At 42.4% G+C, this 27,547-nt stretch overlaps 1 protein-coding gene across 2 annotated transcripts; it reads right to left on the bottom strand.

The window, feature by feature from the left end:
* Positions 1 to 407: 407 nt before the first annotated feature.
* SLC25A20 (solute carrier family 25 member 20) lies at positions 408 to 25,443 on the bottom strand. Of its 2 annotated transcripts, XM_006174150.3 has the most exons (9): positions 25,235 to 25,441; positions 18,412 to 18,504; positions 15,126 to 15,253; positions 12,406 to 12,496; positions 3,518 to 3,635; positions 2,743 to 2,815; positions 2,275 to 2,384; positions 1,658 to 1,782; positions 408 to 1,252 (listed from the first exon to the last, which is right to left on the bottom strand). In XM_006174150.3, exons 1-9 carry the CDS (start codon positions 25,337 to 25,339, stop codon positions 1,190 to 1,192), a joined length of 906 nt encoding a protein of 301 aa, XP_006174212.1. In that variant the 5' UTR covers positions 25,340 to 25,441; the 3' UTR covers positions 408 to 1,189. The 2 variants fall into 2 exon arrangements, with proteins under 2 accessions (XP_006174212.1, XP_032314448.1); XM_032458557.1 differs by lacking the exon at positions 18,412 to 18,504 and having other exon boundaries at positions 25,235 to 25,443.
* Positions 25,444 to 27,547: the final 2,104 nt, after the last annotated feature.

Genomic DNA, 27,547 nt, shown 5'->3' with positions numbered 1-27,547 from the left:
TAAGCTGGTGACATCGGATCACACAGTGACCCCAAAGTCCATATGAAAACTCAGGATTGCTTTTGGCCTCTAAGAACAATTGACTCTCCATCTGTTAATTGAGACACTCATGGCTGAGGGTAGAGAGGTAAAAGAATGAAGCGGTGGGCTGCAAGCTGGGCCTTGGCAGGGCCTGCATGCCAGGCTTGCAGTCAAGTTGCCCCATCCTACCCCACCCCACCCTCAAGCAGCTGGGGCTGGGGCAGTCAAGGAAGGCTGGGCTGGCCAAAACTTCCTGCTATTTCTCCTGTTGGAGCCCCAGCCTGAAGCAACCAGGGAAGGATACTGGATCCCTGACAGCCTTCACCAAGGCCAGAGGCTGCCTGCTGAAATGACCCAGAATCAAAAGAAAACAATTTCACACAATGTAAAAATTAGAAACAATATTTATTGTTTCCTGTTAAAATAGGGTGCTCTCATGAGAAAAGAGTGTGCAAAAAGAGCCTTCCTACACCCTGGGATTTCTCACTTATCCTAGCAAGCTGGGATTGTCGATTCAAAACTCTCCTCACTGTAGGAGGGAAAGCTCTCCACCTACTCCTGGGAAATTAGGCTACTCTAGTTTTAATTTTGATTACTTGCGTGCATGAAAAAGAAATAACCTGATGGTTAACAGGCTATCTGCCCCAGGCACATTTGCTCAGTCTACATGGACACACAGATGTGGGCCTCAAGTCCACATTCCCACATGCAGGCCAGGATTAGATGACACCCTGGAAATCTGGTAAGTGTTCCTGGCTAGGGATCAAAGACGGGCCCAGGTCCTGGTCAGCTGGCTGAAAACATGCAGTGTCTCCAGTGAGAGGCTGAGATTTCCCTCTTTCTCGGGGAGTATTTTGGGTGTAGTAGGGAGAGTAGTCAACCAGTAGACAACACTCTGGCCATAGGTGGTATCCAATCTAGAAGCTACTTGCTCCATCTCCAAATCCTCGTGAGATCCCTTCAATTGACAAGAGTGGATTCAAGTTTCAAAATGGCAAATTATACCAGGTAGAGGATGTCATTAAGGCAATGGTCTCAACAAGCCCATGCACAGGGTTCTCATCCAACCATCCCCCTCCCCTCACCCTTCAGGGTGGCCTAGTCCCACCCATTGTTCCTCCTCGGGCGACAGCTTCCAGCATCCTGAAGCTTTGAGCAGCCTTCAGCCTCACAAGTTGGGCATGGCCCAGTTAAGGAACTTCATGGCAACTTCAAAGCCAAGGAAACAAGCCTGAGAAGGGGTTGGAAGGAAGAAAAAAGCCAACAGGAGTTGAGACTATTCACAGAGACCTCAGCACCATGCTTGGCTGGCCTCATCAGGACCAGAACTCCTCCCTAATAGTACTCCCAACCCAGGTCAGGGAATCTAGCTGTGCTTTCTCCTGCCTAAAAGGGGAGGAAAACGCATGTCCTACAACTGCCCACTTCAAATGGCCAGATCAGGAAATCAAAGCTTCTCATCTCAGAGAATCACAAGGGCAGCTTCAGGAAAGGAGGAAATAAGGAGGCTCTGGCTGAGTGTGGGGTTTTGGGAAAAGTGAGCCCCCAATTCAATCCCAGAAACAAGCAAAGTCAGCCCATCTGCACCCTGTTCTGAGCCCCAAAGGGAAAAGCACAGCCCCTGCCAGTCACTCACCGCGTTGGCTGGGAAAGCTCGGATCATCACTGCATTGAACCCCTTATACAAGGATGTGATTCCTTCATCCCGGATCAGCTCCCTCAGCACATCTCTGAAACCATTAGGATATTTCCCAGGAGGCGCTGTGGGCAGAACCCAACTGTTAAGGCTTCGGGAAGCTTCCCGACCTGACCATGATGACCCACATGGGGACAATGTTGTAGTCAAGTCTTCCTGCAGGGCCATAGCACCAGGGAGAGGACACCTTGCAGGTCATCTGGGACCCATCCACAGACAACACAGTTCACCTTGGGACGAACAGACACAAATATCTGGATTACTGGTGCCAAGAGGGTAGAGAAGGGAATAAAGAATGAAACAAACAGTCCTTCAGCTTAAGTTGGGGAAGGAGGGTGGTTCTGACTTATTATCTCAATTTTGTGTTTAAGCCGACAAGAAAATTAGTCTAGGGTTCTAAGAACACAAATGACTGCAAGGGAGAATGTTGATCAGGCAGATGTTGGGTGCTGCTATGGAGAGTGAGTATCCCTAAGGCCTTAAGAGCTCTGTACCCCAGGGGCAGCCAGTTTTGGGACCCACTCCACCCCCAACCTGTCCCACTCTCCTCTACTAACCAGTCTGGAAGCGGGACTTGAGCACGTCTGGGGGGATTGCCACAGCCCAGTTGAAGATCCCCGCGATGCCCCCAGCCACCAGGATCCGAGGTACGCTGAGCTCATTGACACTGCAGAATACCAACCACAGCCCCAGTCAGACAAAGGCTGTGAGAATGCATTCAGACCATCCCTCCAGTGGCAGACAGGGCAGCCACAGAGAAGGAGAAACTGGCTGGAGGTCTAAGGCCAGGGCTCCTGTGGCGTGGTAGCTGCTGCTCCTTGGAGGAGGCTTCCTGTACTTGTTTCAGACACTTGCTCCACTGGGTGAGGCACAGAGTAAGAGGTATTAGCTGGGCCTCAGCAGCAACAAGAGGAAAGCAGACATGGAGACAGAAGCAAGCCCCACTCCTGCCTTCAGACCCACTAAGAGGAAAGGGCAACCTACCCACGACTGGGAAAAGTGACTTTAAGTTCTTCTGTTCTCACCTCTTTCCCTCTGGAGTGAGGGTATTTTTCAGCCACTCATATGTCATGAAATACATCCCACTGGCTGGAACATCTATAAGTGGCAAGAAAGAGGTCAATTAAATGATATAAAATCCTCACAGATTTCTTGCTCTTAGGAGAGCCAAGCTTGGCACTGGACCCTTCAAGGTTTCCTTAGAAGTTCCTCAGCAGCACTTCCTATTTGCAATAATCACTTTGCAGTGATCAGATGCTGTTCTTGAGCAAGCAAGCACTGGTGTGAGTGACTGCAAACATGCATGGCATCATTTCATCTTCAAAGGCCTTCTGAGTGGTCCCCACTAATATGCCCACGCCAAGCAGTTATAACCACAGCAAGCAACTGGCTTCCTTCAAGCTGCCATCTCAGGACAAGGGTGGGCCTGTCTCTGCCTCTCCTACTGCCACCACACTAGGACATGCCTCTCAAGCCACAAGAGCTCCATTGTTCCTAAGTCCTTCTTTCTTTCCACTCATCCTTCCAGTCACGATTTCTGTCTACTCCACTCCAACTGCCGCTATCATGACTTCCAACCTTAAAGGCCAGCCGACCAGAAAGATGGAAGGTCCCCCCATCCTCTTTGTGTGCATGCTGGCCAGAGGTGAGATGGCCTATAACCAGGACACACAGTGCCGGCCCTGTCATGTTTGGTGCCAAGGCTAATCTGGTGATCCAGGCCAGACCCTCTGTGGCAAATCCACTTCAGGTGAGTCCCCCCATCCAAACTGACCACAGGTGGAGGGCCTCAAAGGTTACCTCGCATGAGGGTGAGTACAGTCCCCTTGTAGATGCCTCGGATCCCAGACTCCTGGTATAGCTTCTTTGCACAGTCCAAGGGACCAGCGTACTTGGTGTCACCTGAAGAAGCCTGAATCTGAGAAGGAGGGAAGCGTCATCAAGTCAGCACCACCATCAACAGACTCAACAGGTTACAGAAGATTACAAAGTGAGTGTGGGAGTGGTCATTATGCGTTAGACCAATGAAAGACTTCATTGTCCAATCGATAGTTATTTAGAATGTGCAATATTGGTGGAAGTCATTATGAAATAAGGCTGGGTGAAAATGTGACAAAGTACACATACATTAACCAGGAAAAAAATCAACAGACGAGTTGGAAAATAAGTTGAGGAACTTTCCCAAATATAAGAGCATTCCAAATAAAGCTAGTTGGAAGGTCTAGAAAGGAAGAGACAAATACTTCAGTCATTCACTTATTCCTTCAACAAATATCCACTGAACACCAAATCCATCCCAAGCTCTAACTGATCGTGAAACTTAGTTAAGAGAAGGTGAACCAGAAGTTGTATTTGGAGCTCTAAGCACCTGGATAGAGGTTCTGTGCAGAGCTAGGGGAGGGCCAAGGAAAGGCCCCTATCCCAGCCTCTGGACTCCAGGGCCTAAGAGCCAAGAGCCTGAGGGCAGGCGGGAGTAATCTCAGAAAAGATCTGAGAGAAATACAGCCCTGTGCAGGATCCACAGCAAGTACACAGTCAAGAGGAATCAGAACACACAAGGGCATCAACCAAAGGTAATTAAAGCTGGAAAGCGAGTTCAGATTTAAAAGCTCCAAGGAGAAATACTTACAAAATAAATATGTAAGTCCAGTAATTTTCTTACATACCAACAATAACTAGTTGGAAAATAATGGAAAAGAATCCCATTCAAAATAGCAATAAAATACATGTGCATCAAGCAATATGATTTGGATAAATAAAACTCTGAAACATTTCCAAGGGGCACAAAAGAAAAGGTGAATGAAGAGAGTCATAATTTTGGTTACGAGAAGTTTTCAATCAGAAAGACATCAACTTTTCTAAAAATAATAAATTTAAGACAATGTCAATCGAGTATCCATGGCTTTCTAAAAATATAACTTTCCCAGATGGTCCAAGCACAGGTGAACCTGGTGTGTCTGAGGAACACCAGGGAGACCCATGTTACCAGAGGACACTAGAGCTGATTCACAGTGACCTGGGGGTGGGAGTAGGCCAAAGAGAACTGGGCATGGAACTGACATATTAACAGAATCTTCTCACTGTATGTACAGCACAGACTATAAGCAGGGAAACAAGTGAGGCCCTCACAGTGATCCAGGCCAGGGCTGAAGGTGACCTGGAGCAATGTAATTGTGACGGAGGTGATGGGAAGGGATAGATTTGGGATATGCTGAAAACCAACTTAATTGTTCAACAAATGGGATATGCACAGTGAGACAAAAAGGAATCTAGGAGGAGTCCTGGGTTTTAGGGCTAAAAAACTAGGATAGTATTGCCACCAACTGAGTTGCAGAAGGTTGTAGGTAGAGCAGGTATAAAGGAAGACCAGTTCAGTTTTGCACATGGTGACTTTGAAGTGCTTATTAGCATGCAATGGAAGTGTTAGATAAACTATTCTGGAGTTCGGGAAAAGTCTGGAATTGGAGATATAAATTGGAAAATCATTAGCATATAGATGGTATCTAAAAGTCATGAGACAAGAAGAAATCATCAAGGAGATGAGTGTAATAGGACTAAGCCCTGTGCACATGAACATTAAAAGATCAGGAAGATGATGATGAATCAACAAAGGATACAGAGAAAGAGCAGCCAAGTAGGTAGGAGGAAAATCAGGAGAGAAGCCAAGTGAAGACAGCTCTTCAAGGAAGATGAGGGGATTAGCTTAGTCAAATTTCTGTTGATGCATCAAAATGGATCAGTGTTCAGGCCCAAGAACTGAACACTAAACTTAGTGTAAAGGTCACTGGTGAACTTGTCAAAAGTACTTTCATTACAGTTGTAAAGAAAAAGCCAGACTGAAGTGGATTTAACAATTAGCAAAAAGGAACTAGAGACAAAGAGTAGGGGAAAAAAAAAGAAAAACAAAAACTTTTTCAAGGAGTTTTGATGTAAGGGGGAAAAAAACAGGAAACACAGAAATTGATGTGGCAAGCAGAATAAAGAGAAGTTTGTATTTTTAAAGGTTACTTTCCATTTATAATTGTTATAAAATATTGACTCTATTCCCTGTGTTGTGCAGTACATCCTTGAGACTATCTTACACCCAAGAGTTTGTACCTCCCATTCCTCCAAGAGAGAAGTTTGTGTTTTTAAGGTGAAAATACAAACATGCTGATGCTTGTATTGCTGAAAAGAACAATCCATTGAAGAGCAAAAATTTATGTTGAAGAGGAGAGAGAGAATTGTTGAAGTAAGGTCTCTGGATGAGCAAAAGGGGACAGGAGGTAGGGTCAAACAGAAGCATGGGCCGTCCTTGGTGGAAACAAGCTGGGCAGTCACGGACGTAGCAGCAGATGCCAAGTGGGTGGCTGGAGGCAGTGGAGGGCATCTGGTAAGGTCCTCTCCTGGTGGCTTCAGTTTTCTCAGTGAAATAGCAAGCCAGATCATCTGCTGAGAGGATGGGAGCTTCAGAAGAGAAGTGAGGTACAAAGTAGTCACCCAGCAGAGTGGAGGAATGTAAGAGAAGAATATGGATGGGGACTGTCTCCTGTAGGAGAGAAAAGGACTACAGGCATAAAAGAGAAAGAAGGGGGGGAAAAAAGAAGAAAGAAAAGAAAGAAGAAACCATGAAGGAAAAGACTAACAGACAAGCCTACTGAAAATAAACATTCCCTTAGTCAAAACCAATATATAGACTTGCACTTCTAAGAAATATTTTCCCTAGGTGGGAGGGTATAGCTCAGTGGTAGAGCATGTGCCTAACATGCATGAGGTCCTGGGTTTAATCCCCAGCACCACCATTAAAAATGAATAAATAAACCTAATTACCTACCCCCTCAAAAAATAAACTGAAACAAAAAATAGTAATTAAGGAGTATTTTCCCTATTCCTCATGCTGAACACAACAAAAAGCCCTAGATATTATTTTTTTTAAACAAATATAAGAGGACTCTGAGAGTTTAGAGGGAAGAAGCAAAGTGGCTAAGGACTTTGGGACTTGAGGAATGACACAGTGGTGAGTTCCTGTTTTTTTGTTTTGTTTTTGTTTTTGTTTTGCTATATCTCAAAATTGAGGCAAAAGAAACTGGCAATCCAGAAATGTCAACAGGCACAGACCAAAAAGAAGCCCCAACAAAAGCTTACATTCTCTAGGCAAAGGACCAGGAAAGGAACAGCCTAGAAAGATAGAAAAACTTCAGACAATGAACACTCTACTATAGCAGTACACCGTAGAAAAACTGTGGCCTCACCCCCATCCACGCCAGCAAAGACCATGAGGGGAGCCTAGAATTCCCCTTTTACAGGGTTATAACGAGGTACCCAACATACTGCCTGGGTGGAGTCAGAGAAGTCTAAGTATGGAATAAGGACTTTCATCCCTGACAGCCTGGCACCAGCACTCTCCTGTCCTGTCTTGTCAGTGGAGACAATGGAATTCCCACACCCACCCAGCAGTAAAAAGGAGCGCCCCATCCTCAAGTGTCAACAGAGGCCGAAGTGGGGAACCTAGACTTCCACCTGGCAGTAACAAGGTAGCATCCTTCCCTTCCTGCTGGAGTGGTGTCAGAGAAAGCCAGCTAAAACAGAAAGTTTAAATAAGATCCAGAATCTCAATGTAATATGCAAATATCCAGGTTTCAATTGAAAATCATACATCATATCCAAAACCAGGAAGCTCTCAAACTGAAAGAAAAAAGAAGCAATAGATGCCTACACCAAGATGACAGTGATCTTAGAATTATCTAACAAAGATTTTAAAGCAGCCATTGTGAAAAAAAAATCCCTCAATGAGTAATTATTAACATGCTTGAAATAGATTAAAAAACAGAAAGCCGCAGTAAAGAAATGAAATCTCAGCACTGAAATAAAAGATATAAGGAAGAACCAAATGGAAATTTTAGAACTGAAAAATACAACTGAAATAAAAAGCTCAGTGGATGGCCCCCTCAACAGCAGAATACAAGGAAGAGAGAAAAAAAATCAGTATTGGAAGATAGAACAATGGAAAATATCTAATCTGAAAAACAGTAACTACATACATTAGAAAAGAGGAAAAGCCTCAAATCAGTAATCTAAGCTTGTACCTCAAGAACCACACACACAAAAAAAGAAAAGCAAACTAAACCCAAAACAAGCAGAAAGAAGGAAATAAGAAGATAAATGATAAAATACAAACAGAAAGAAATGAAATTGAAAACATAGAAACAATAGAGAAAAATCAATGAAAACAAGATCTTTTTTGAAAAGATCAATAAAATTGACAAACCTCTAGTGAGGCTGACAGAAAAAAAAAAAAAAAAAGAGAGAGAGAGAATTCACAAATTACTAACACCAGGAATAAAACAGAAGATAACACCACAGAACCTGCAGATGAGAAAAGAATAATAAAGGAATACTACAAACAACTTTACATACAAATTTGACATCTTAGATAAAAAGGCAACAACAAAAAATACCACAATTTGCCCAATATAAATTAAGTAATTTGAATAGCCCTGTAACTATTAGGGAAATTGAATTCTTAACTTTAAATTCCTTCCCGCAAATCCCCAAGTCTATATGGTTTCACTTAAAATTCTACCAAATGTTTAAAGAAAAGTTAATACCAATTCTACACAATCTCAAAAAACAGAGATTGTTTTTTGATTCATTTTATGAAGCTATGTTATCCTGATACCAAAACCAGAAGAAGACAATACAGGGGGGAAAAAATGACAGACTAATATCTCTCAAGACTAGACACAAAATTCCTTAACAAAATATAAGCAAATAGAATTTAGCAATATATAAAAAGAATTATACACCATGACCAAGTTGGGGGATTTATTCCAGCAATGCAAAGTTGGTTCAATATTCGAAAATCAACTGATGCAATCCACCATATTAAGAGGTTAAAAAAGAAGAATTACATGATCACATCAATCAATGCAGAAAAAGCATTTGACAAAAGTCAATATCCATTCATGATAAAACTCTCAGAAAAAGAGGAATAGAAAGTAACTTTCTCAATTTGATAAAGAGCATCTAACAAAAAAAAAACCCAAAACCCTACATCTAACATTATATTTAACAGCAAAATAGTGAACAAGGCAAAAATATCCACTCTTATCACTCTTACTCAATTTAGTACTGGAAGTCCTAGCCAGTGAAATAAAGAAAGAAAAGGCAAACAGTTCAGAAATGAAGAAATAAAACTGTCCCTGTTTGCAAAGGGCATGATTATCTATGTAGGAAATCCCAAAGAATCCACCAAAAAAAAGCCATAGAATTAATAAAGGAGTTCAGGAAGGTTCACAGTATGTAAGATTAACAAACAAGAATCAACTGTACTCCTATAAATTAGCAATTAACATGTAGAGAATAAAATAAAAATTATAGTACCACCATTTACAATGCCATTTTCCAAAGTCAAAAAAGAGAGAAGCACTTAGGTAGAAATATAAGAAAACATAATAAGGGCTTATCCTGAAAACTACACAATGCTGATGAAAGCAATTAAAGTTCTGAATAAATGGAGAGACAGAACATGTTCATGGATTGGAAGACTCAAAATAATGTGTTAACTCTGCCCAAATTGACCTATAAGTGTAACATAATCTCAACAAGATTTTTCTCAATTTTCTAAGTTATCCTAAATTTATATGAAAATACAGAGGAATTAGAATAGCTAGAACAATTTTTTTTTAAAGATTAAAGTGGGAAAGATCAGTCTACTCAATTTCATGACTTAGTATGCGGCTATACTAATCAAGACTGTGAAATATTAGTACAGAGATAGACACATAGATCAATGAGGGGGGAAAAATAGCTCAGAAGTAGACATGCCCAGTTGATTCTTAACAAAGTTGCAAACATAATTCAATGGAAGAAAGGTTAAGTCTTTTCAGCAAATGGTATGGTACAACTGGACAGCCACAGGCAAAAGAAAAAAAAAAGAACTCTGACCTAATTCTCATATATAATATAAAAATTAACTCAAAATGGAGTCACAGACTTAAATGGAAAACATAAAACTTTTAGAAAAAAAACACAAGAAAATCTTTGGGATTTCAGGCTAGGTAAAGAGTTCTTAGATCTGATGCCCCAAACATCCAAAACCCAACCCATAAAAGAAACATTAACAAACAGGACTTCATCAAAATTAAAAATGTTTTCTCAAAAGACTGTTAAGAAGATGAAAAGACAAACTATAGACTGGAAGGAAATATTTGCAAACCCACATATCTGACAAAGGACTAGTATCTAGAATAAAGGACTGTCAAAACTCAATAATAAAAAAACAAATAATCCAATTAGAAAATGAGCAAAACACATAAACAGACATTTCACCAAACAGGATATACAGACAGCAAATGAGCACCTGAAAAGATGTTCAACATCTTCAGCTATTAGGGAAATGCAAATTAAAAAGAGATATCACTACACACCTATCAGAATAGCTAAAATTAAAAATACTGACAACACCAAATGTTGATGAGGATGCAGAGAAACTCGATCATTCATTCGTTGGTGGGAAAGTAAAATGATACAGCTACTCAGAAAAACAGTTCAGTAGTTTCTTTGAAAACTAAACATGCAACTACCCTACTCTATGACTCAGCAATTATATTCCTGGGCATTTATCCCAAATAAATGAAGACTGATTTTCTCAGAAAAAAATCTCTGTACATGAATATTTATAGCATCTTTATTCATAACAGCCAAAAACTGGAAACAACCCAGATGTCCTTCAATAGATGAAAAGTTAAATGTATTGTAGTACATCCATACCATGGACTACTAAAAAGGAATGAACTATTCATACAGGCAACAATCTGAATGAATCCCCAGAAAATTATGTTGCGTTAAAAAAGCCAATCTGAAAAGTTTACGTACTGTATGATTCCATTTATATATACCCGTCTTGAAATTACAAAATTACAGAAATGGAGCTCAGATCAGTGGTTGCTGGGGTGGTTAAGGACTGGAGAGGGGTAAGGGAAGTGAATGTGGCTGTTAAAGGGCTACATGAGGGATCCTTGGCATGATGGAAATGTTCTGTATCTTGACTATATCAATGTCAGTATTTTGGTTTTGATATAGTTTTACAATATGTTACCTGTGTGGAAAAACTGCGTAAAGGGTACATGGGCTCTCTCTGTATCATGTATTTCTTTTTTTTCTTTGTATTATTTCTTACAACTGTATGTGAGTCTATAATTATCTCAAAAGAAAAAGTTTAATTAAAAAATGCACAAAATCAAGTGACAAATGGAAACCAGGAGAAAGACTTGCCACATATGATAAGAAGTTAATAAACTTAATATGTCTGAAGTTTTTAGGGGTGGGAGGTGGAAGGTACAATCTATTGCGTGTAAGACAGGCTAGAAGAATGTATTGTACAACACAAGGAATATAGCCAATATTTTTATAATAACTGTAAATGGGATGTAACCTTTAAAAACTGTATAAAAATGTTTAAACAATATATTAAAAATATGTCCAAAGCTTTTATAAATCAATTAAAAAATAAGTGAGCAAAGAACACAAGTAGACACTTCACAAAGGAAAAATTACAAACAGCTAATATGCATCAAAATAATTAATCTCACCAACAATTAAAAGCATGAAAAATTGAAACTGCAAACTGCAAATTTTTCACCCATCAGACTAGCAAACATTGTAAATTAGATGCTGCAGAGTCTGCTGGGAAGCGGGTGCTCTTCTACTGTTGACAGAAATAGACAGGGACAGACCTTTATAGGAAGGCCATTTGTTAATATGCATTAAAAATATTTTTAAAAGTACATACTTTTTAAACATACTAATTTCAAGCCTAGACATTTATCCTAAGAAAATAATCAGGTACATCGGCAAAAACTTATTGAAAGATCTTCACTATGGCATATAATTTATCATACCCCCATATGAGGTATTATTAGGTAAATGACAGCCACATATTGAAATAAAATGTAGAAAATGATGCTTGAGAAAAATAATCACAAAAATATTGTGATACAGCAAATGAAAAAAGCTGGTTACAAAACAATTGCACCATGTGACCCCAATTTTATTTCAAAAGATAACATTTCTTAATATACATGTTTATAAAAAAGACTAGGAGACACACAGAAAGCATAAAAGTGATTCCCTCAGAGGGGTGATAACATGAGTAATAAATACATTGTTTTCTTTGTGCTTCTCCACAGTACCAAAATTTTCTAGCAAAGATTGTGTGTTAAATTGCTCAGCCATTTAAAGAACAAAGCAATGACACTTTTTTTTAAAAAGGAGCCCTGTGTGGTAAAGCAGGCAGCCAGTTCACATCCTCAGCCTGGGACCAAGCCAGGCACTCGAAGGGCACTGAGACTTAGGGCAAAGGGTAAGGGACGTAAGATATGTTGGGCAGGAGCAGCCTCCCTTCCACCTCTGATGAGACATGACTCACCTTTCAGAGTTCCTGAAGTAGCTGCTAATGAGGGTGGATAAGTCTGGTCTGACCTGTCACAGGTGTGACATTTGGTTGATTTGTTATACTGTCCTGGTTCTTGATTCTACTATGATTCCTTTCATGTTTCTGAAAACCTTGAAACTGTTTTGCTCACCTGACCTGAAGCCTTTGTAAAGGGTGAAAGGACATAAACATCCAAATAAAACTGTATACCCAGTGGGAAAAGCTAGCCACCTCCCTCCCAGATCGCATCCCCCACCCCGGATCATACCCTTACCTGTAACAAGCACTTGATCCGTTCTCCAGGGGTCATAATTCCCGTGGTGAATACACCGGATAACATCCCAGCTGCAAACACTTGGGGGTAGCTGCATTGAAAACAAAAACAAGAGGCAAGCACCCGTGACTTAACACCCAGGACAAAGGCAAGCCCAGCAAAGAGGATAACTTCGTAAGAAAAAATAGGTAATTGGACTGGGCAGAAGTCTAGCACAAATATATCATATCTTGCACAAAAGCCAAGTTCTAGGTATATTCGTAGGGCAGGGGTCTCAGTGCCAGGAACATTATGAGCCATTCAGATGGCCTCATGACAGAAGCTTTAGAGTCAGAGATGGTTTCCACCCTAGTCCTGCCATGCACTGTGACTACGGACAAGTTTTCCAGCCTCTCCGAGCCTTGAGTCCTCATCGGCAAAATTCAGGGTTGTTGCGGAAAAAAGCTTCTAACCCATGATGTAAACCTCAGTCAACCCGTTTCCCATCAAGCTCACCTCCTCTGGATCACCAAGAGCCTGAGAACATTTTAAGTCAAACGTGGCCACTTCCACAGGCCAAGGGGCAGCCCTGCCAGTTGCAGGGAATGTGTTGTAAGATGCTAGGAAAGGCCCAGACAGGGATGGTACCCAGACAGACTGATGGGCCCTGTGGCCCTCTGTGCAGGGAATAGTTCCCTAGTGGTCAGGGATATGGATCTTCACCATGGCCCCCCCAGAATGAGCCACACTGAGTATTTGGAAGAGTTGGAGGCTCCTGGCATCACTGCTTGTGCTACCCCTGGCATCTCCTTTTCTTTCTGAGATTAGCAATACCAGAGTGGTCTGGAAGCGATGCAGCACAAAGCTACAAACAGAATTTCAACAGAGTCTCCACAATTTAACAAATGTTGCTGAAAAACTTGACTTACTAGCCTAAGCCTCAGGCCCCTCCTGACCCCAAGCATCTGACAGCTAAGCCTTCAAGCCTGGTGTCCCACCCTACAAGGAGCCCAAAACCTGGAAAACAGATGTTAAAATGGGATAGGGAGACAGCCACTTCAGGTCCTTTCCCCTAGACAGGGCATCCCTGGTTTTCCCATGCACTCAGCCCACGCAGGGCTCACACACTACCCCAGGCATGCAAGCCCAGCACATGAGCTGACTATTGAATAGTCAGGAGACTTGCTTTCATGCATGGCCTCCTTCACAGTCTCAGTTCACACTGCTGTCCCCAAGAGGAGCCCTCTCAGCAACTAGACTTCCCCTCATGACACCAATATGCTCTTTTTCTCTTTTGGATCACAGGGGAAAATAGATCTTAGGCTGGGCACACTTCCATCTCCTGGGACTGGGGACTAGACTCTGAATGGGGTCTCTGGGTATACACAGGGTACCACGTAGATACCCTATGACCCCCGGGCCATTCTGCTACCCCTCACCCCCACACCAGGGGAGCATCTGTGAGTGCTGGGCTTCCACCGCAAGGTCTTGGTAATGCTCCTTTCCATATTATCCCCAAAGACTACTGCAGGGAGAGGAATGTGGCCAGGCTGACGTTCAAGAACGTGGGGTAGGATTATGGCGGCGAGGGCCTGAGTGTCTCAACCTTTGCTTAAGCAGGAAGTGTGTTTCTCTGAGCACAGATGCAATAGTACAGGGAATACAACCCACAGGCTGAAATAGTAGCAGTGACCCCACTAGGGGTTCTTCTGCATGGCCCTGGTACGGCTGTGAGCTGGCACATGAACTAAAAGACCAGGTGCTCAGAGAGGACATGTGTCCAAGGGACGTTTGAAGGACCAACAGTCAAACACAGCTTCAAAAGGACCCCTAACACCCACATTTGGGGCTACCTGTGACTGTTTATAGAAGCCAGTCACATTCAAAGGATCACAAGGACTCCAGAAATAGTGCATCACATTACTAGCATCTCTGTCTACATCTAGACCCTTACTCAGCCTGCTGTGGCCTGAGGTAGTGACAGAAACAACCACATAGCACCCTGGGCTTCCTCCCCTGAGCTCCTGGATCCCAGTCCTGGCCAGCCTCTGCGAGTCCTGTGCTGCCTACAGCCCCTCCCGGGGGTTGTCACCCTGCACAGCTCAGACAGAGCGTGTCTTTCCTCCCATGTCCCCACTCAGAATTCCCTTGCATCCCCAAAAGCCTGTTTTCATTAACTATTTGGTAAATTCTGAACTATAATTCTGCCTCACCTGCCTCTTCATACCCAAATCCAACTTCTTTAAGTTTATTAAAAGGAAATATACTTATTTATTTCACTTGAACAGAGAAGCCAGTATCTGAAATAGTCATAGTCATGTTATAAAAATGAAGTAAAACAAAAGCTGGAAATTTCCCTTTTCCCAGCCCAGGCGATGGAAAACAAAGCTGCTGCTGTCATTACTGCAGCACCAGGTGCCTTCATGGTATTTTACACACATGGCATTCAGATCTCCCTGTGCTGTGGGGTTGGTATTACTAATGCCCCAGTAAGTGATACTACCTCACAGAAATTATGATGACTTGGTAAGGGGGTACGGGAGAGCTTTGGGTTTTCTCTTTTCTCTTTTGGTTCACAGGGCAAAGGAAACTCAAGTATCTCCCTCATGCAGAACAACCAGCAACCAGCCTTGGGGACCCAGGAGGACAGTCACTGACTGTCTGCCAAAGATCTCTCCTTTAACCCACATCACACCACCAGGCAGGACAGCATAAAGTGCTGCAGGTCTGCAAGTACTCACCTGAGCACATCCTCTGGGTGTTTCTGTTGCAATTTCTTCCCCAAACCAAACCCAAAGAAGCACACGGCAAACATGGGAGTGACCCCAACGATGGGAGCAGCCATGCCCCGATATAGACCCATGATGCCCTGCAAGGAATCACAGAAGCAGAAGCTCTTTACAGAAACAACTACCCTTTACATCACTGAAACAGGGAAGCAGTGTGTCCTCTGATACTCTGGCTTCCTTCCTTTACTTCTCCTCCAAGCAAGGAGAACTTTTAAAAGGAAGAAGACCCCCATATTCATCAGAAATAGTTGTCCTCTTATATTATATATAAATAGATAAACAACAAGTTTCTTCTGTATAGCACAGGGAACTATATTCAATATCTTGTAGTAACCTAAAATGAAAAAGAATATGAAAATGAATATATGTATGTATATGTGTGACTGAACTATTATGCTGTACACCAGAAATTGACACAACATTGTAAAATGACTATACTTCAATTAAAAAAAAAAAAAGAAATAGTTGTCCTCTTACACATTGCTGGAGAAACTGGGAACAGCTGCTACTCTGGAAGGCAATTTGGCAACATGTAGCATACACTTGCATCGGAACATTCTCTGTCTAGAAATGTATTCTAAGGAAATACTCAAAGATATAAAAAAGAATGACATCAGGCATTTACAAAGTACCAAAATTTTGGAATGAACCTGAAAACTCCCAAATAAGAGATTAATGAGAGAAACAGCAAGAAGTCCATAAAATCACATGGTAACATGAGAAGAGACTACTCGTAGAAAAAAAGCAGACTACAAAACAGAATGTACATTGTGACTTCCTTGGGATGAGATTACGGGTAAGTAAGAAATTTTGGGATTTTCAAGTATTGAGACATGGGGGTTTTATTGTTAAAAACAATAGTAAGACTCCACATCAGTTTTCACTAGTACAGTTTGGTAATGAAAGGAACCATGTAGTAGCCAATAAATAGACAGTCAGACAAATAGGTATCCCAACCAAACAGGTTAGTAAACCAAGGAAGAGGAAGATCTGGGACTGAGGAGACCACAAGTTCAGCCCAAGAGAGGTGGAGGGGATTTCTAGGCTGGTGGTGGGTGCAGTGGGCCTGAGAAAGAGCCAGTCCGCAGGAGAGTACCAAGACAGAGGACTCTAGGAGGGAAGTTTCCAAGAAAAACAAAGCAGAACAACACGCATTGGAAAAACAGATTATAACTGTTCAGGCAGTGGAAAACCAAACAAAAATGTATTCTACAGAGCATTCAGGGTACGACAGAGACAGCAATTCAAAGAAACACAAGCAAAAGAAACTGACACAATTATTAACCCAACTTCATTAAAAACAAAAAATTGCACAAGAAATGCACATTATACAACATTAGTTAACAGAAAAAAACATATATAAAGTTGTAATCATGAAAAGGTTAATTGTGTTAAACCACAAAGTATGACAAGATTATATGGGCAGGGCTGAAAGAAGAGATAAGGAATGTAAGAGTTAAAATCATCTACCACAAATAGGTAGCTAAAACATAAAAAATGTATAAAATATACATTATGTAGCTAGGTAGAAAACAGCATTAACACCTGAAAGAGCTGAAAGTAGCTGTCTCTGAAGAATTGGGACTGGCAGGTCACTTTGTTACAAGTTCTTCAATAACAAACTAAATGCTTGTATCACTCTAATACAAAGTAAGGAATAACTTTTAAAACAAAATACAAAAAAATGTTAAAGTTGCTCCCTACAGAAAGTAGGAGGAGAAACAGGGTGGGGCTGCACCTGGGGAGGGTCCACAGGCTCAGGCTGAAGAACTGCCTGGCTGCAGACTCTGGGCATTCACAACCCATCTTCTTTCCAGAACTAAAGGGGCACAACTGTACCTGTCAGCACTCCTCCCAATCCTGCAAAGGTTTAACACTTCTACAGGCTGCAACTAGACTCTCCAAAGACAAAGTGCAGAGGCAGTAAATAGGAAAGGGTGAATAGGAAGAGAAGGTTCTGAGGAGGATCTACAAAAGCGGCAGGTGACAAAGCCCCTCGAGACCTCCTCCCACAGCTCCCCACCTGGGCTGAGAAGGATGCCCCAGGCCCAAGGGCCAAACCTATGTCTCCAGACAGCTCCTCTAGCCTTCTTTTCACTGTCTGACCCACCCAGTTCCACTCAGAACAATCAATACCTGTCTGGCAGCTCAAAGCAGAGAGCTCAATCTGACACAGCAAAAACCGGGGACATGCAAAAATACAGACTAAGGAAGCCTATTCCATTCTGTGGGGAGATGGATTTATACAAGCCCTTCTCACCAGGCCCCCGGCATCCAACACATTGCCCAGCTGCTAAATAGGTGCTCTTACAACAGTTGCTGACCAAGAGCAGGTAATCTTGCCTCTCTGTAAGGGCAGAGGACTCTGAGCAGACCTAAAGTCCAAAGACTGCACCCTGGGCAGCAGAGACAAAAGAGAGCCGTACAGAAGAAAATGCAGCACCATCTCACTCATGGATGGTTGGATAAGAGCCACCTCAAAATCTTCCTCCCATGCCTGGGTCCTGCAGGATCCCTGGGAATAGCTTCTCATCCCAGGCCGAGTCCATCACTTATCAGCATCCCTTCTTTACCTGGGTGACACCTGCTTCTCAGTTTCTGTATATTTAATAAAGACTATGTATTTATAGAGTATTTATTCATATGAGAGTTATGTTTTAGGGAGCAAAGGAAAAGTTCTCAACAAGGTCTTGTCACATATGTGCTAATGAAGTGAGTAATAGACATCATTAAAACTTTTTAAAAATCCCATGTTTTCACTCTGAAGAACTATCTGAAAATTATGTAATGCAATAGCACCAGACCAATTTAGTGTCCTTGTCTAGGGGTTTGAAGACACTGCTGGCCTTTTTCACTGATCCTCAGACTGGCTGACTTTTCCTCTAGACTTTAAGTTAGCTTCTGTCACTGAACCCTCTTGAATTGATTGATCCAGATTTGCATTTTCTTTCATTTCATGTCTCCGATTATTCCTCACAAACTCCCTGTGGTCTAAATTCTGCCCTCCAAAATAAAATCATTCTATTAGCTTCAGTCATCCACATAAAACAGTAGCCAGAACTATCATAGACTCCAGAGCAATGACAATAGGAGGGATGGCACACTGAGAGCTGCAGCTGTGGGCTAGACCTCCAGCAGAACTGCACAGTCACCCTATCCCACAGGGAAGTAACAAACCAACCCTGTACACGTGTTCCTCTGATAAAAGGAATGGAAGCCCGGCACCAAGATACCATACCTCCCTCATAAGAGTCTTCCGGAAACAGTCAAAGGTCCCAGAATACATGGGAGGTTGTCCAGGCAAACTCGGAGGCTGCGTCTGCAGCCGGACCTGAAACCAGAAGTTAAAACAATCATTTCCCAGAATCAGAACTGCCTGTCAGTAACAATGGCCCAACTGTCTGCCAAACTCTGAGCAGAGAAAGCTGCACCTGTGTGCATGTCTTTGGCATTCACTTTCCCTGCTGGATTCAATCTTCTCTTTCCTCTAGTTCATTCAAACCCTGCACTTGTAAGTCATTAGTTGCATGCTTTTAGAGAATGACAGTTTCTCTGATTTGCTCAGCCATTTACTTCTGTCATTTATTTCTTAGTTAATGGACCCCACAATGAGCCAGTGGAATAGGTATTACTGATTTATAGATGAGGAGACTGGGTTTAGTGAGCTCAAGTGATGTGACAGAAACCAGACCTGGCTGATGCAAAGCTCAGCTCTAGGCACTCCCTATGCCCATGGGCAGCACCTTTTTGGTGGTTAGGTAAGGTGCTCCAACAAAGGTATTTCAGAGTGAGGTGGATTTAATCCTACTTTTCTTGGTCCTCATCCTTCTTGACCTTCTGGTGTATCCAATGACTCAAACTGTCTCTCTCCTTAAACTTCCCTCCTTTGTCTCCTTTTCTACTCCAGGTGTTCTCTAAGGCTAAGTACCATACTCATCTGGTCCACTAGCCCTTTCAGAAAACTCAGATTCCAGGGCTTCAGCTTCTGCTCAGTGATGACTTTTACTTGGCCATTTTCAGACTATCTCTCCCCACCTTTAGGGCTACATTTCCAACTGCCTGGAGAAGCTCTCCCTACTCAAATTATCTCCAGAATGTCATCCTCCTGATGAACATCCCATTTGTGCCAGAGCCACCAGGCCACCCTCTTTCTAGGGATTTGAAATTCTAGCATCTGACTACTTCCTGTTGCTTTTCCTCCTCTTACTCACATGGGCATCAAGTCTATTGGAGAGTTCCTTCAAGGTGTTTCCAGAATCTTAATTTCTTTCTCTTTCTGTATGGAGTCTTCTCTTAGGCCAAGTCCTCACCCATCCTTACCCAGCATGGAGGTTTTAAATTATGTCCACTAACTCTCTGACACTTTTCCCTTCAAAAGTTAAATCCTAATTTCTCTCTTCTTCAATACAGGCCAGACTCAGTGACTCACTTCTATCTAATAGAATGTGGTGGTGTTAATGATATGTGAATTCCAAGGTGAGGTGACAAAAAGGTCAGCTTCTGCCTATCTCCATCTCAGGTTACTTGTGTTGGGGAAAGTCAGCCACCATGTCATAGGACTCTCAAACTGTCTGGAAAGGCCATGTGTAGAGGAAACAAGGCCTTCTGACTACAGTCAGCACCAACACGCCAGCATATGGATGAACCACATGGAAGCCAGTGCTTCAGATGAGTGCAGTCCTGGCCAACATCTTTTCTGGTTTATTTTTGGTGGGGTGTCTTTGGTCCAATTTTTTTATCAGCTTTATTAAGATATAATTCATATACCATAAAATTCACCCATTTAATGTGTACAGTTAAATGGTATTTAGTATATTCAGAGTTGTGTAGCCTTCATTATAATCAATTTTAGGACATTTTCATCACCCCTCCCCAAAAAAAACCCCCACCACACCCATTAGTAGTCACACCCCATTCCCCTCTCCCCTCAGATCCTGGCAATCACTAATCTATTTTCTGTCTCTATGGATTTGCCTATTCTGTATATTTCATATAAATGAAATCATACAATATGTGGTCTTTCATACCTGCTTCTTTTACTTAGCATAATGTTTTCAAAGTTAATTTATGTTATAGAATACATCAGTCCTTTATCCCTTTTTATTGCTAAATAATATTGCATTGTATAAATACACCACTTTTTATCTGTTCATCAGATAATGAAAAATTGCATTTTTCCCATTTTAAAAATTATTATTAATTATGGTGCTATAAACTTTCGTACACAGGTTTTTGTGTGGCTATATGTTTTCAGTTCTCTTGGGTATTGTACTGGTGAAGATTCTCCAGAGAAACAGAACCAATAGGATATGGAGATCCATTTCTTTCTTTCTTTATTATAAGGAGTTGGCTCACACAGTTATGGAGGTAGGTAAATCCTAAGATCTGTAGTCAGCAAGTTGGAGACTCAGGAAAGCCAATGGTGTTAAGTTCCAGTTCAGAAGTTGGCAGGCTCAAGACCCAAGAAGAGCTAATGCTTCAGTTTGAGTCCAAAGGCAAGAAAAGACCAATGTCCCAGCTCAGTGAGTCAGGAAGGGGGAGTCTCCCCCTTATTCATGGGAAGCTCAGCCTTTTGTTCTAAAGAGGCCTTCAACTGATTGGATGAGGGCCACCCACATTAGGGAGGGCAACTGCTTTACTTAGTCTACCGATTTAAATGCTAATCTCATCCAAAAACACCCTCACAGATACACCCAGAATAATGTAATAATGTTTGAACAATACCTAGACACCCCATGGCCCACTAAAGTTGACACATAAAATTATCACAGGAGAATTTCTGGGTCATATGTTAACTCTATGTTTAGCCTTCTGAGAAACTGCTAGAATGTTTTCCAAAGAGCCTGCACCATTTTACATTCCCACCAGGAGTATATGAGGTATATAGTTCATAGTATATGAACTATCGTGTGTGTGTGTGTGTGTGTGTGTGTATGTTTTTTCTTTTTATCGCCATCATAGTGAGTGTTACGTGGTATCTTACTGTGATTCTGATTTACATTCTCATGATGGATAATGATGTTGAACATTTTTCATGTGTTTATTGACCATTTGTGTATTGTGAAATGTCTATTCAGATCTTTGCCCCTTTTTTCCTTCCCAATTTTTTTATTGTTGTAAAATATACATAAAATTTATCATCTTAACCATTTTTAAGTGTACAGTTCAGTGGTATTAAATACATTCATAATGTTGTACAACCATCACCACCATCCATAACTCTTTGCCTTTAAGACTAAAACTCTATATCCATTAAACAATGACTCCCCATTCCTCCCTACATCCAGCCCCTGGCAACCACCATTTTATTTTCTTTCTCTATGATTCTGACTACTCTAAGCACATCCTGTAAGTAGGATCATATACTATTTGTCTTTTTGTGACTGAATTAGTTCACATATTAGTCTAATGCTTTCAAGATTCATCCATGTTGTTACAAGTGTTAGAACTTCTTTCTTTTTAAAGCTGAAAAATATTTCATTGTATGTATATGTCATATTTTGCTTATTCATTCTTCCACTAATGGACACTTGCTTCCATATTTTAGCTATTGTGAATAATGCTATGAACATGGATGTACAAATATCTCAAGACCCTGCTTTCAGCCAAGACATGGAAGCAACCTAAATGTCCATCAAGAGATAAATGGATAAAGAAGGCGTGGAATATACATGTACAATGGAAGGTGTATATGTATGTGTATGTGTGTATATGTGTATGTATATATATGGAATATTACTCAGCCATAAAGAAGAATGAATTTATAGCAACATGAATGGACCTAGAGATTATCATATTAAGTGAAGTAAGACAGGGAAAGACAGATATCATATGATATCACTTATATGTGGAATTTTAAAAAGTGATACAAATGAACTTATTTACAAAATGGAAATAGACTCACAGACAGAAAAGAAATTTATGATTACCAAAAGGGAAAATGGAGGTGGGGGTGGGGAGGATGGATAAATTAAGAGTTTGGGATTAACATATACACACTACTACATGTAAAATAGATGAACAACAAGGACCTACTGTATAGCACAGAGAACTATATTCAATATCTTGTTTGTTTTTTTACCCCTCCATTCAATATCTTGTAATAACCTATAATGGAAAAGAATCTGAAAAAGAATATATATATATAACTGAATCACTTTGCTGTACACCTGAAACTAACACAACACTGTAAATTAACTACAATAAAATTAAAATGGTTAAAAAAAAGATTCTGCTTTCAATTCTTTAGGGTATATACCGAAAAGTGTCATTTCTGGATCATACGGTAATTCTATGTTTAATTTTTTGAGGAACTGGCATATTGTTTTCCATAGTAGCTGTACAATTTTATACTCCTAACAATAATGCACAAGGGTTCCAATGTCTCTACATCCTTGCTAACATTTGTTATTTTGTTTTATTGATAGTAGCCATCCTATTGGGTATGAGTTGGTATCTCATTGTAGTTTTTATTTGCATTTCCCTAATGATTAGTGAAATTGAACATTATTTCACATGTCTTTGGCCATTTATATATCTTCTTTGGAGAAATGTCTATTTAAGTCCTTTGCTTATTTTAAAATTGGATTGTCTTTTTGTTATTGAGTTGTAAGTTTTCTATATATCCCAGCCAATACTCACAATCACACAAGAAACCCTAAGCCAGACTACCCATCTAAGCTGCCTCACAGACTGTGAGAGTTAATGAATATTGTTATTGCTTTAGGCCACTAAATTTTGGGGTAAGTTGTTACACTGCAAGAGATAACTCATACACTCACGTCACTTTTGCAGTCTTTTTCCTGGCTCTTTTTGTGCTTAGAGTTCTTCTGCTTCAAAATCCTTCTCAGATTACTACCATACTAACCTTTCCAAAACACCATTTTCATCATGCTGTTCTTCTATTTTTTTTTTAGTTTCTCATTCTTGTATTTGTTAGGGCCTTATGATCCACACTAAAGAAATCATTCTCTAGGCAATGGAGGTGATATGCACATCTGAGGAGTTTATAGGACACAACAGTAGAAATGTTCCAGAGACTCCTACTGCTTACATCCAAAGCCCCTTATTTGGCCCTCAGATCCTCCATGCTTAGGCATAAGCTCCCGTAGTTAGTGGGGAGAGAGAAATAGATCAAAACATCTGACTGATATCTTTCCGTGATTTTGTATAAATCTCATACCTGTCTTATGACATTAGCCATCCAAGCCCAGCAAGAACATAAAAGTCCTCATGGCTAGTCTTAGTTTACACCTGACTCTCACTGCCAAGCCTATATCTGCCTCCATTCCTGCCCTCCCCCAGCCCAGAAGTGCTGAGTCTCCCTACTTATCCAGTCAGAACTCAGCCAGCCCTTCACCACCTGCCACAGAGCCTTGTGAGCTCCAACTCTGAAGTGCTGCAGCTCCTGCCTTCTCAGGCCACTGTGAGTTGCCTTGGACCTTTAGAAGTGCCTCTAGGCCAAGCTTTGTTTGAAGCCCACCTGGCTCGCTGAGGTCAAAAGATAGCAGTCAGCAATTTGTGGTTTTGCTTTAAGCTAAAAAGAGACTTTCTGGCTATTAAAAATCCCAGTTAGTGGGTAGCTATAGCTCAGTGGTAGAGCACATGCTTAGTAAGCATGCGGTCCTGGGTTCAATCCTCAGTACCTCCATTAAAAAAAAAAATACCAAAGAGCATTTTCAGTCAGTTACATTTCAGTACAGAGGTCACTGGGCCCTTCCTGGGATTGACATCTGATTGGGAGGAAGGGCAAGAGGATATGGAGGTAAGAGCAACATTTGTATTAGGGAGAAACAGGGTTTTGCTTTTCTTTAAAGAGAGGCCCCAGATGCCAGGAACTAACAAGATCTCTGTCTACATGAAATCAACAGTAGAAGAGAGGCCAATTTTTCTCCCTTACTAGACAGTGCCACTTAGAATGACCACTGTCTGCGAAGCCCTAACACACACAGCATTCACCAACTACTGAATGAACATCTGATTTCATGTTTCTCAGTGCCTAAACCAGCCTGGTTGCTGCTTAACCTTGGTCTTGTGTAGAATGACTCAAGATCCTCTCCTAGATGAAAGGCATCAAAGAGCTTGTTGCCAAACTTGCCTAGAGAATATCCCCAAAGCAATTTCCCTGAGGAAGAAACCTGATCCAATATTCTAATAAATCCCCTACATAGGGTTCCCACTCTATAAGGCTCATGTCTGCTCCACACAGGCACACTCTAGCCATGATCTGTCATTTTTCTCCACCTGTTTGTCCAGAAATAAGGTTAGAAAACTAGCATGAAGTTCTGAATGCTAAGTCACAGGGTATGGACTTTGGTCTCCAGCAAGGCACTGCTGAGAGTGTTGCAAGGGATAGAGTTGAGGTGTAATGTGAGGATAACTAGGGAATGAACCCTGATGAGTTTACTCCCTCCTAGAGTCAATCTGACCATGGTTTCCTCACCCCGATGTTGTGAGGATCAGCCTGGCCCTGGGGAAAGCTGATCACTTGCTTTCCTTGGAAGGGGCTCAGTCACTGAAGACATCATCGCTTCCCACAGGAGGCCACTCAGGCTGATGTGCAGCGACAGGCTTAAGATGTTGTCAAGCCTCTCTCTGGGGCGAGAAAGGTGCAAAGGAGACAGTGATGGACCACTCTGACTCCAGAGGTATGTGTCAAAAAACCTCTAGACTAACCATGCTGCAGTCTTTATTACTGAGGTGAACTATTTCAACCCTGTTGATAATGTGAGGGTTTGCAGAAGTCAGAGCTTCAGGGAGGCGCTTTTTCTTTCCCATCCCCAAAGAAGTGGCGCCAGATCAGAAGAGATTAGGGGACAGAGAACTTTAAACCAAGAGCCCTTGGTGGGCGGTAAGAGGCTGCTTACTCTGCGCCGTCCAGCTCTTTGGGGTGCAGGTAGTTTCCCCAACCCTCAAAAAGGGTGAAAGGGAAATTCCCTAGACTTTTCAAGGACGCTGCCACGGACCTCCCTTCTGTCACGGGCCAAGCCTCGCGGGAGACCCTGCTTTCCGCGCCCTGCCACGGCCTCCTTCCTCCAGCCCGCGCCCCAGCCTCCTCGCACCTTGACCGTGTCCAGCGGGTGCCCCACGAACACGAGGCACATGCCTCCAAAGCCGCCGGCCAGCAGGTTCTTGAGCGGGCTAATGGGCTTCACCTCGTCTGCCATGGTACGTCCGTCCGTCACAGAGTCCGTGGGTTCCCGGCCGGCCCCGCTCCACTGACCTAGCCGCCTCGCCGGCGCCGCCGACCTTTCACCCACTTTCGGGTGGGCGGGGCATGAGCCCGGGGCAGGCCGGGAGGAGGGCCTAGACCGCCAGGCGGGCCTGGCTTCCGCCGTGGGGCTGCTTCCGGCCGCAGCCCCGCCTCGATGGGCGCGGCTTGAGAGAGAGGGGCTGGCGCCGACGCCTTGTGGGCGGTGTTTGGGAGTAGCGGCGAGTGGTGGACTTACTCCTCCAGGAAGTCTTTCCGGACTTAAGTGGTTTCTCCCTTAAGTTCCCATTCCTACACTCACTGCGCAGAAGGCGACTGCTATGTGCCAGGCGTCTTTCCAGGTGCTGAAGTCACGGCTGGTAACACAGCATATAGGTCCCTGTTCTTGTGGAACTTACAGACCATATCAAAAGTAAATAAGTGAAAGATGCATAGTGTATCAAGCGGTGACAACTGCTATGAAGAAACATAAACCTGGAAAGAGACTTAGAGCGTATTGGGGAGAAGGATAAGTAATTTGCAATTTTAATTGAGTAAGGGAGGGTTTCACTGAAAAGGTGACTGGATTCAAGACCTGAGAAAGTGAGGAAGTGAGTCCCCGTCCATAGATATGGCATGGAGGATGAACTACTTTCTATGCAGAAGAAAAGAATGCAAAAGCCCTGAGATGGGCTGTGCCTGGCCTGTTTGAGGAACCACAGGGAAACCCTGGTGACTAGAGCAGACTTCGGGAGACGATGACGTGGAGGTAATGGTGGTATGTCAAACAGGGCTTTCTTGGCCACTGTAAGGACATCAGCCTCTCCTCTGAAGGAAATGGGAGCCATTCTGCGGTTTTGAGCAGGGGAGTAACATAGTCTGACTTTTGAGTTACTAGGATCCCTCTTACTGCTGGGTGAGAATCGACCAGGGAGCAAAGAGGAATCAAGGAGCCTTGAGGAGGCTTAAGGTGGTAGTCAGAGATGCTGACTGGATCAGAGGATAGCCAACGAGGTGGTGAGACATGTTTGGATTCTGGATATAGTCTGAAGGAAGAACCTAAAGGAATTGTTAATGAACAGAATATAAGATATTTAAGAGAGGAGTTAAGGATGATGCTAATGTTTTTGCCTTATTAACTGTAGATGGACTGTATCCAGGTGGTCACTATATTACTTTGTCATTGTTTCTGTATGTTTAAAATTTCTCAAATTAAAAAGCTATGAGCAATAAACATACCCCTCCTCTGCACCAGGTACCTCACTATCAAGCTGACCTGATAACAGTTCTCCTCTGTAAGGCACTCCCAGGCTAGCAGGAAGCCTAGATCAGGGAGGATGGAACACATATGCTAGAGGTGGAAAAATTAGTGACAGATCACGATTGGGGTCAGGAAATGACTGGGCCTGCCTGGTCCAGAAGGCCTGTATGGGAGTAGAAGGCAAGGAGGCAGGGACAAGTCTCAAGCGCTGCCTACTTTGTACTGTGGGCTTTTTCTAGATGGTGATGGGGAATCATGGAAGGATTTTTAAGCACAGTGGTGACAGATCAATTTGTTTTAGCAAATCTATTTTGGATGGATGAATTAGAGCCTGGTAGCAGGAAGACCAGTTAAGAGAAAATTATAGTGGTCCAGGCAAGAGACAGTGAAGGCATGAACTGAGCCAGGGATCATGGAAGGATGGGAAAGGAGATAGAGCCCAGAGGCATTACCAGAAAACCTGCAGCAACTCTGGGTTTCGGACACACTGCAACTGTAGTGCCCATGGCATATCTGGGTACATATCTGGTCAGTGTCAGGTGTACAGCATGGGAACCAGGAGAGAGGTGAATGCCAAAGACAGAAGCCAGGAAGCCTTCAGAATAAAGATGCCTATGCCACCCCTGGAAGACAGTGCCATGTGAAGAGGGGTGGGAATGGAAGATGGAGCCCCCAAAGCCAAAGTTGCTATTAGAGTTTTGGAGGAAAACAAAGAAAAAGTGGTGCTTTTGAGTTCAAGGAATGGAAGGGTCAAATGCTGGGTCAAGATAAGGAATTTTGATTGCTCATAAGGTTTAACTATTGGTCATTGGTGACATTTAGGAGAAACTTGCCAGGAGTGTTGACAACAGTGGATCAAATACTGAATAGGCAGCAAGAAGGCAGAAGTACCAAGAGTCAACTATGGGTTCAAGGAGTTTGGCA

The sequence above is a fragment of the Camelus ferus genome, chromosome 17 (assembly GCF_009834535.1).
Source record: "Camelus ferus isolate YT-003-E chromosome 17, BCGSAC_Cfer_1.0, whole genome shotgun sequence".
NCBI classification, from domain to species: Eukaryota; Metazoa; Chordata; class Mammalia; order Artiodactyla; family Camelidae; genus Camelus; species Camelus ferus.
Note: the sequence above shows the minus strand (reverse complement) of the source record. Positions and strands in the feature narration are given on the sequence as shown.

What these genes read in the sequence shown, in the direction of transcription:
- SLC25A20 (XM_006174150.3), bottom strand. Translation starts at nt 25,339, where the DNA reads ATGGCAGACGAGGTGAAGCCCATTAGCCCGCTCAAGAACCTGCTGGCC. An exon ending in ACCCGCTGGACACGGTCAAG is followed by an intron (nt 18,505 to 25,234) that starts GTGCGAGGAGGC and finishes TTCTGGTTTCAG; the next exon opens with GTCCGGCTGCAGACGCAGCC. An exon ending in TGTACTCACCCTCATGCGAG is followed by an intron (nt 2,816 to 3,517) that starts GTAACCTTTGAG and finishes TGCCACTTATAG; the next exon opens with ATGTTCCAGCCAGTGGGATG.